Below are 10,637 nucleotides of genomic sequence, written 5' to 3'. Positions count from 1 at the left end.
ATGAGGATGAAATATAATGATCCACATAAGCCCTTGCCACAAGGTCAAACATGTTCAGTATGCATTGATTATTCTAATAAGAATATCCATCACTTATAGAATAAGGTTTTGAATTTTCTACAATCTATTCAAAGAAGTAAAAGATATGTTCAATGAATGCTGCTTCTTTACCAAACCTCTTGGTATCTCTTAATCATTCATCCTTTCTTTTTACCGACCCTGGATCAGCTAATCCATTCATCAATGCCCAAGAGTCCCTCTGTATTCAAAGCTCAGACCTCTACCCTCCACACAAAACTGCAGATCAAATATGCTTCTAGAAGCTCTGCTCACTGCAGGATTTTGACTCATCATTGTTTTTTAGGGATACCCTCCTTCCCATTGAGAGTGAACTTCCAAAGAAGCAGGCTTAAAAACAGCTTTTCCAACTCTATTGCTGTCTTTCTTAGCAGGGGAGATAGGCAACAGAGAGAATAGTCAAAGCTGATGACACGGTCAAGCCTCAGAGAGAAAATGGTAGTGGAACTTCCTTGATATCTGATGTTTTAATTTGTGATAGTGATCGAACAGATTAAAATCAGAGTTGCCCTAACAAAGTCAGGACTCACTGGTCCCCTCAACAAAAGAGAAAGGAAAATTTGAAAACTAAGACCCATACCTTTATCAACCCACTTCTCTCAAACATACCTCTCATATTCTCAGTGAAACCACAAATTTGAGCTTGGATCTTTCTACACAATGGTTGGGCTATTTGTAACACAGGAATGTATGGAGTTATTGACTACAGTTCTAATCAGGCAACCCCCAAATCCTGCATTTGCCTACAAGCTAATGAACAAGGCCATCTTAGTGGAGATGGCATTTGCCTCTCTCCCCCAACTGATTCCCTACATCACCTTAAAGCAAACCAAGAAAAGTTAAGCTCCAGTTTCTTCAATTACAAAACAAAAGGATTGAATTGCTTGATCTAACTCCAACCTTTCTAGCAGTTGTTATATTTATTTTACTAAAGGAATAGGAGGAGGATGAGAAATTCGGAAAATTGTTCCTGCGTGTGTGCGTGCACATTTTTTTTTTTTTTTTTTGGTAGTAGTGGGATGGAACCCAGGGGTACTATACCATTGCGCTATATACCCAGACGTTTTAATTTTTTATTTTGAGACAAGATCTCACTAAGTTGCCAAGGCCAGTCTAGAAGGCCATCCTCCTGATCATGCATATATTTTAAGGCATTACTTAACTCAGAAGGAAGTGGGAAATGGAGGTGAGGAAGGAAAGTTTCCTTTTTAAGCATAGGACTTCCAATTCATTTGGTTTCCTGCAAACAAACTGTCTGATTCCATCAATTTTCTGGCCCTTCTCTCCAATTATAGGATCAAGATAAAATCTCTAGCTTTTTAAGGCCTGGGAGAGTGCTTGCCTAACATGTGAGATCCCAAGTTCAATTCCCAGATTAAAAAAAAAAAAAATGCTTTTTTAGAATAGCATATGCAAATTAAATGGAACCTTTAAAAGGGTATTTTAAACGTCATATGTGTATTTATTCATTCAACAATCATATTTGTTGACCTAATAAATTGTGTCAATAGATGCAAGGGGCTCAAGATATTTAGTACAGAAGATATAAAGATGAATTAAATGCAACACTGCCTTTATGGAATGCATGAATTGTGAGAGTAAAACCCAGATACACAACTAATTGCAATGCAATATGATAAGTGTTAAGTATAATAGCAATTGGAATAAAACACCGTAGGACTTCTGAAAAGCCAGCAATTAATTTCCCCTGGGAGAGCTAGGGAAATGTTTTAGAAGATGTTTTGTTTCAATCTTAATTAGTACTCCGGACTCATCCCAGGGATGCTCTACCACTGAATAACATCTCCAATCTTTTTTATTTTTTGTGATAAGGTCTTACTAAGTTGCTGAGGGCCTCACTAAATTACTGAGGCTGTCCTCGAACTTGTGATCCTCCTGTTTCCTGAGTCAGTGGGATTATAGGCATGTGCCAATGTGCCCAGCTTCATTTGAATCTTAATGAATGAACAGGAGTTTCACAGGAAAAAATGAAATGAATCCTAGTGGCTTGGGAGGCTGAAAATAGGGGGATGGCAAGTTGGAGCTCAGTCTAGGTATCTTAGTATGACCTCATCTCAAAATATGAAAGTAAAATGAGCTGAAGATGTAGTTCAGTGGTAGAGTGCTCTAGGAGGCCATGAGTTAAAATCTTAGTACCACACATACACACAAAAAAATAGAACGGTTGTTATTATTTAAAACAAAAACAACATTTATTCTAAACTTTTGATATTACCTAGATCAGTCTTGAAGCAGCTAGATTGGGGATGATATAAAACAGATCATGGAAAATGCAGAGTTGGGAATATATTTTCAGTAGGGAAAAATATTTATTTACATATAACGAAACATTACATTATATCCCATAAAATTATACAATTATGACTCATCAATTAAAAAATGTTAAGTTAAATGATTTAATGATGCTAATCATAAACATGTTGCAACATTTGACTTTAGGATAAACTAAGAAAATTTCATTTGAAGGGCAAAGGAACATCTGACGACAGGATATATATTATTTAAAACTACTCATTTGGGCACAGTGAAGCACTCCTGTAATCCCAGAGGCTAAGGAGGCTGAGGCAGGAGGATCACAATTTCAAGGGCAGCCTCAGTAAATTAACAAAGCAACTTAGTGAGACCCTGTCTCAAAGTTAAAAATAAAAAGGGCTGGGATGAGGCTCAGGGGTTAAGTGTCCCTGGATTCAGTCTTTGGTACCAAAATAAGTAAAAATACAAAAGTTTTCCCTTAATATCTGTTCTTTGATCAATGTGGCATAAACTAATAATGGTGTAGGAGATGACAAAGGTTTTATTGCCACTTGTTTGCTATTGCTAGCATAACTCACTTTTTTTTTTTTTTTGAGGTTCTGGGAATTGAACCCAGGGGTGCTGTACCACTGAGCTACATTCCCAGCCATTTTAAGAACTTTTGAAACAGGGTCTTACTAAATTGCCTGGGTTGGCCCCAAACTTGCAATCCTCCTGCCTCAGCCTCCTGGGTAGCTGGGATTACAGGCATGGGCTACCATGCCCTGCTCCCCATAACTTACTTTGAGTACCAGTTATGGTCTCAAACTAAGTGCCATAAAACATTTATAGTATGCCACTTCATTTCTTAGCTTTTCCACAGAAACGGAACTTTAAACTCACAAAAGTAGTTATAAATATAAAAGTTATTTGGAAAACTTATTGCATTTAGATTCCACATTTCCAGTATGCAGAAAGAAAAAAAAATGTAATGGAAATTTATGTTACTTCTCTGTAGGATCTTACATTTGGCAAATTCCTTCCCCAATGAAAATCACTTTCAAAGATATCTTTAGTAAATGCATACTGTAATTAACTTAAAATTGCAAGGTCAGTTTTGTCCACAGCTTGAATTCATTTGTAAATAAGACTACTTAACTTTCCTTCCCCACCCCAGGACCTGGCTCCAAGCTTCGCAGGTGCAAAAGGGTTTACAAAAAAGAATGAATAGGAACAAAAGGATGTAGGCACCAGGAGGAAAACAGAATCTCCCAGGACAAAATTAATCTCAGAAGGATTAGTAGCCCCTGTACCAGGTAGTCCTTAAATTTAAAACAGCTTTTTAAATGGTCATTAGAGATAGTGTATCAAGATTATCAGGTCTTCCTCTACGCCTGTCTAGATTTGCTTAAAAACCTTTACCTTAGGCTTATCTTGAGGGATAGATTGCTGTGCTAAGCATGTAATAGGTGTTAAACCAATATTGATTTTTAAAAGGTGGTCATTAAATATAACTTCACCGTTATTTTATCTTTCACTTAAAGGCTGAAGGGCCAAGTGATTTCTCTGATCTCTTAATTTCCTCTTGAGAAGAAACACAACTGATAGACAACAGAAAAACCTCAAGTAGTCATTAAAATTACTCCACACCAACATCTTGGAAGTCAGATAAGAAATGTTTGGGTAGAGTCCTGCAGAGGTTCCGAATCTCGACCAAAAAAAAAAAAAAAGCCTAACACACATTGCATACTGAGTTACTTATTGTTATAAAAGTCATCCAGATGGTAGTTGAATTGATCAACGAAGAGCCAGTATTTATTTTGGAATACAAAGATTCAAAAATCCAGAGTGGGAAAATCCCCAAGTTGGGGGGATGGGGACAATTAATAAGAACTCTTGGGAAAGGCCTTTTCAACGAGGATTGCAAAGAAATACGTTTGAATTTGAATTTCTTTGAATATAAATCTCCCCCAGCAGCAGGAAAAGGGTCCTTTTGCCCAGCAAGCTTTGGGCAGGAAGGGAGTAAACGGAACTGTAAAACAGCCCGTTCAGCTGTTTCTGGTTTGGGGCGCAGAGAAAGAAATAGCGATTTGCAGATTGAGTGTCTCTGAATCTCTCAAAATAATCCGAAGGGTCAAGTAATGAACTCCAGGCAAAGCGCTGACAAGCCTCCCGCTTTGCGGCACCCTAGGCTGCGTTTCCGCTCACTGTCCCCTCCCTCGGTGGGGCGATCGGGAAGCGCGGCCCCTTCCCACGCGGGCGCAGTGAGAGCGGACAGCTCCCCTCCGGGCAGACGTCCGCGGCCCGAGGGCTTCGGCTGCCGGGTGCTCTTCGAGTCCCCGGGGTCGGCCGGGTCGTCAGACTTCGCCTCCTTAGCCGTGGCTGCCCCTCCAGAGCCGACCGGTAGCGGCGGAGGCCTCGTCCGCGCCCGCCCAGCCCACGAGCTGCGAGCGCGGGGCGCCGAGGGGAGGCGGGGCGAGGCCACGGGGCGGAGGGGGGCGGGAGGTGCATCCTGGGAAATCCACCAACATGGGGCGCAGCGGCCGCCGCCGCCGCCGCGAGTCCCGGCCGCTGGTGCCGCCGCTTCCCTGACGCCCAGGCTGGAGCCTTGCAGCCTTCCGCAGCCCGGGCTGCCTCGGTACGGACTCACCCGAGCGTCCTCCTCCTGCCTCTCCTCAGGGCCATGTGAGGGGGCAGCTCCCTCCGCAGCCGCCGCCTCCTCCTCCTCTTCCTCCCCCTGCCCCTCCCTCCCTTCCCGCCCCCCTCACGCAGGGCCCTAGAGGAGCCCCCATTGCAGCCCGTCCTCCCTACGCAACCCCCACGATGGACAGGAACTACCCGACCTCGGACTTCGCCGACCCACCGCCTCCGCCCGCGCCCCCCGCCGCCCCCGCCGCCGCTTCCAGCGCCGCCGCGCAGACCCCGACCCCCGCCTGGGCCTACGAACCCCGAGCCCCAGCAGCCGCCTCTAGCCCCAGCTGCAGCAGCGGCAGCAGCCCCATCCTCAAGGCCAGGTAGGGAGGGTGGGCGGCGGGGTCGCGGTGGGCCAGGAAAGGCCGGGGATGCGTTTGGGGCCTTCGCCCTGCTGCAGCGCCTCTCAGGGGTCTGGGTCGGGCGGGGAGTTCTCCGCTCGCCCTTGCCCCTCTCGGGAGAGGGGGCTGATAACTCCTAGGGGGTGGCCCCGTCTGGGTGGGGGCGCCCAGCGCAGCATTCGCGTATGGAACTGGTTGAGGACCGCGGTTGACGGGAGGGCTGGGCGGGAGTCGTGGGGCTCCGTCATCTCCCGGTCCTGGTCTCTCACATGGTGAAGTTTGGGCTCGAGACCGAACTCGGTATCAGGGAGATCCAGGACTGGCTCTGGGGGGCGAGGAGGGCCCCGGAGAATTCGGGGCAGTGACATTCCATTGTATTGGAACCTGGGTGACCGACAATGTGGTCTTGGGGCTCTGGCGGTGTGCGGGTGGGGGAGGTGGGAGAGGAAGAGGCGCGGGGCTGCGTCCCTGACACTGGGTGACCCGGGAAGGCTGGGCTACCGGAGCACCCCCGGAGCGCGACGCGCGGGGGGGAGGAGGCCCGGCGGGGCGGGAACGCGGAGTTGGGGCTGGGTGACATATGTTTGCAGTGGTGGCCAAGATTAAACCATTTCTCTTCGACGAGTTCAAAGTTGCTGTAGGGTTTTCTCCCCATTTAACAACAGCAGGAAGTAAGGAATCTCTCTTTGCTTTCTGTGCCTTGGGGTGACTGAGTTTGGGGAAGAAATCGGGGGCTGCTGATCAGTGAAAGCCATAAAGGTTGAGGAACCAGAGCATGCTTCACCTCCATTTCGGTTACTGAAGCCTGGGTTTATTATGTAGCGCGGGGTTCAAGAGTTCATCTTTCCTTCAGCATAACCAAGGGAACCTAAAATGTTGACTGCTGCTTGATATTTAAGCTTGCAGGGAAATGTGTAGTAGTGCCACACTTTGAAACGGTTCCATTTGAATGATAACTGGAAGGCGTGGTCTAGCTTCGAGGATTCGGGAGCCGGGTGTTTTAAAAGCCACCTCTCCCGAACAATACTGAATCTGGTAGGTGCAGCTTCTGATTACAAGGACTTGGGAATCCTGGGTTGCTAATGACTTCATCCTCAGCTACCAACAGGAAGCTTCATGGTTTTATGATCTCATCAGATTTCTTCATTATTTTCACGACAGAAGTGAACTTTTTTTTTTAAACTTTGTACATTATAGTAGTCTAGATTGCCTTCTTTGTTTTTTATGGAAGTTCCACATTCATGATTTGGGAAATATGTATAGCTGGTCTTTGTCTTAGATTGTACTTTGGGATGATTGTGAAAGAATGAGAAAAGGGAAATGAGCCTCCTTAGAAAATTTTAGACTCTTTGTTTAAGTGACCAGGGAGTTAAAAAAAAGATAATAGTGATATGCCAATTTGGAGTTCAATGATTAAACCTTTTAGAAATAGCTACAATTTGTTGTATATATAAACAAGCCATTTTGAGGAGGTTTATGTAAATGTTGGTACTTCTCCCATTATTTCTTTTTGGTGATATTTAGCTATCAGTTTTCAAGTAGCTTTTACATTGAACATGATAAATTATAAATTACTAATTAAAATTACTTTCTCTTCAGTGAACAGCAGTGATAGGTATCTGCCTCATTTTTTTGTGTGTTATAAGTGCAAAATGTTTGTCAGGTAAATGAAACTGAAGGCTACCTAGTTATTTTTGTTATTTCTTTTAGCAGAATACTTCTGAGGCAAGAAACTAAAATATACTTGTCATATTTTCCAAATATTATTTACCAAAGTAACAAAATGGGACTTCCCAAACATATTTGAAAACAGTAAGTAGACAGAGTTGGAATTGTTAATATAAAAGATATATTTTCTGTTTATTGGAAGTTATTGATTTTTAAATGATATCCCCCCTTTTGTATTTTTTGGAGGTGGGGTCAGTCACATTATAGCATAGAAAATTCAGGCTTCTCCTTCCTCTACAAACCTGCTTTGTTAACATCTTGTATTAGGATCAGGCCATCTGTACAGGGCTGCTCACACTTCTTAATTGTACCTCATTTTATTTTTCAAACTGTGCAAATGGCCTCTTATTTCAGTTACATCAAAAGTACCATAACTGAAATGTCTTTTAAGTCTTTAAATAACCTACATTTCAGAAGCTTAATCATATTTTTATAACATTTAAAAAAGCTTTTTCATAATTCATGTTATTAGTTGAATGTTTTGTTTCCCTTTGTGGCAGTTTCTTCTGAAGGTGCAAATGAGTACTAGCTGTGATGATGTAATATGGATACTTAGCCATAACAAATTAGCCTGTCTGTCACCTTGTTTCCTGTAACCTGTTTAGAAGTTGACAGATGGTAATGACCAGTCAGTTATTGACATGGGATCTAACATCCTCCTTTACATCTTGGTCCTGAAACACAACATTTTTATCACTTGATGGGAAAGGGCCTGATAAACAAATTTTCATGAGTTTGGAACAATACATTTTTGGATACAACTGCTCTATCAGATATTACATAGTCTTGTTATTTTAATGGTTGGAAAATAACAATGGAAAACCAGAGCATTTTTCCTCAAGTGGGGCTTATGGAGAGAGTTCTGTCCCTGAATGTTTTTATTTGTGTTCTTCTCAGTTTTAGGAACCATATGAACATGTTCTTTCCCAATCACCATTTAGTCTGATATACCTTTTAGGGGCCTGTTTTAGGTACTATACGTATCTTTGCACACTCTTGGAAATAAGATAGTCATCAGGCAACTCTAAACCTGCTACCCCTTTCTACATTGTATTTAAATTTTGTGCAGAACAAGAAACAGCTTAGTGTTTCATCAGGTAGATGTTGTCCTTATATTTGAATATGCACCAGAAAAATGTCTGAATGGAAATACTTTTTTTATTTTTGATGCTGGGGACTCGACCCAGGGATAGTCTACTACTAAGCTACATCCCCAGCCCTATTAATTTTTTTCTTTTAATTTTGAGACAGGGTCTCACTAGGTTGTGGAGGCTGGTCTCAAACTTGTGATCCTCCTGCCTCAGCTGGGATTACAGTTGTGCACCACCATGTTCAGCTCCTGAATAAGTTTTAAGATTTTTGAAAAAAAGATCTTGTAAGATCACAGTTGATAAAGCAATAAGGACAATGCCAAATTAGTGGGGAGTTATTTAGTGTTCACTATTTTCCATAGAAGTACTGTTGGAATAGTAGCTATCATTTACCTCAAGAGTTAATTTGTGCTGTATTATTATTATTATTATTTATTTTTTAATTTTTTTTCTGCAGTGTTGGGGATTGAATTGGGAGGCCTGTGCATGCCAGCAAGCACTCTATTACTAAGCCACATCCCCAGCACTAATTTGTGCTATTTTAAAACACATACACATTAATTTATTTAATCCTTACAGATATTCTTTAAAGTAAGTATTATTTTTGCCTTTTATGAATGAGGAAACTGAGGCATAGAGACATTAAGTTAATATATCTAGAACTACAAAACTGACAAGTATTGAAGCTAGGATTTAAATCTGGGTGCTGTGAGTCTTGAGCTTGCATGTTTGGCTACTATACTGCAGTGCTTCATGGTAAGATAGTTTAATGCTGTAATTCGCCTATATTATGGTTAAATGAACTTTTGTGAGTTGGCCTAGAAACCTGAACATCAACATCAACATCCTAATTTCAGTGTTCTTTACCACTGTTGACCATTTCCTAACTGAAACATGCTTCTTCTTTTATATATATATTTATGTATTTTTTTAGTTTTAGGTGGACACTTTGTTTGTTTTTATGTGGTGCTGAGGATCGAACCCAATGCCTCATGCATGCTAAGCCATCGCTCTATCACTGAGACACAACCCCAGCCCTGAAACATGCTTCTTTGCATTTCTGCACTGAACTTTCCTGTTTTCTTTCTGTATCACTGGCCTACAGTTTTTCTTTTGTGTTTCACTAGATTTTATTCCTCTTCTATTTAATATCTACATTTTGTTGTTTACTTAGGGTTTGAAATTAATATGATTTCTTGTCTGTTTTATGCTTTCTTCTGAGGCTATCACATCCATGCCCATTTTTTAAAAAAATTTTTTCCATGTCCATGTTTTTAAAAACCATATCAATGAAAATGTCCATGTTTATGTTTTCAGCTCAGACCTCATGTGAAGACTTAGTCACATATCCAGCTACCTTTGTAACCTTTGACTTGGATATATAATGGGCATTTAATGATGAGCTCATGTTTCCCCACCCATCTCACCTTTGCTTTTCTAGTGAGGCTCATCTCAGTCATAATTCTCTCTACCTGATTTCTCATTCTAGAAACCTGTACATTGTGTTCTCTGTCACTAAGCCCTAAAGCTTTTTTTTTTTTTTTTTTTATGGTACTGGGGATTGAATCTAGAGCATTCTACCACTGAATTGTATCCCTAACCCTTATTAGTTTTTATGTGAGACAGGGTCTTGCTAAGTTTCTGCAGGTAAGTTGCCAAGGCTGGCCTCAAACTTGCCATCCTACTTCTGCCTCCTTAGTTACTGGAATTATAGGTATGTACTGCCATGCCCAAATCTACTTTTAGCCCCCAGCCAGCACAGGCTTCATAAGTGAAGGTTCTGTAGGTGAGAAATCTGAAGGGAGTTGAATTAAAGAGATGGGTTCTACCTATCTTTAAACCAGCTACAGGACAGCTTCTCCTACCTCCAGCCTCTAGCCACCTATTGTGGTAGCTAGGTTTACTGAAGAAGCTAGTGAGCAAGAGAGAACATGCCTGGGAGTGGACTTTTATTGGGGAACAAAAAATTCTGGGGAAAATCCCATCCAATGAAGATTAAGCGGGGCAGTGTCCCAGGGTCAGGTGCAAAGATTGGGTCTTCGGGTAGTGGCCAGACAGGGTAGTGGCCTCCATAGGGACAAGCCCTCAGACCCGAGAAGGGTGGGGAAAGCTCTGGACACAAAGATGTGTCTGAGTGCCTCTCGCCCAGCCAGGGAGGTAACTCAAATCATGTGCAAGGATGGCCTCCCACATCTACTGCTTTTAAAAAATCTCTTAAATATATACCTTGGAGTTTTCCAGTTTGGTTTCCACTGTTCCACACTAACCCAGTCTGCCATTATTTTTCATTTGGATAACTTCAGTAGTTTTCTAATAAGTCACCTTAAACCAGACCCTTTCGTTCTTCCCTTCGTCATTCTCCTTATACATCCAGATTGAATTTTTTTTGTACTGAAGATTGAACCTAGGGGTGCTTTAGCACTATGCTGCATTCCCCAGCCTTTTTTGTTGTTTT

General features: G+C 42.2%; 1 protein-coding gene across 5 annotated transcripts in view; it reads left to right on the top strand.

Moving 5' to 3' along the window:
• Positions 1–4,457: 4,457 nt before the first annotated feature.
• Qser1 (glutamine and serine rich 1) overlaps positions 4,458–10,637 on the top strand; it is a 76,294-nt gene continuing 70,114 nt past the window's right edge. For 2 of the 5 annotated variants that reach the window (XM_078046269.1, XM_078046268.1), the window contains exon 1: positions 4,458–4,969. In XM_078046269.1, the coding sequence (XP_077902395.1) occupies positions 4,473–4,969 (497 nt within the window). In that variant the 5' untranslated portion in view covers positions 4,458–4,472. Of the gene's footprint in view, positions 5,346–10,637 lie in introns of all 5 variants that reach the window. The other 3 variants (XM_078046270.1, XM_078046272.1, XM_078046273.1) reach the window with 3 other exon arrangements.

This window comes from Ictidomys tridecemlineatus, chromosome 4 (assembly GCF_052094955.1).
Source record: "Ictidomys tridecemlineatus isolate mIctTri1 chromosome 4, mIctTri1.hap1, whole genome shotgun sequence".
Lineage (NCBI taxonomy): Eukaryota > Metazoa > Chordata > Mammalia > Rodentia > Sciuridae > Ictidomys > Ictidomys tridecemlineatus.
This window is presented reverse-complemented; position numbering and strand designations above follow the sequence as displayed.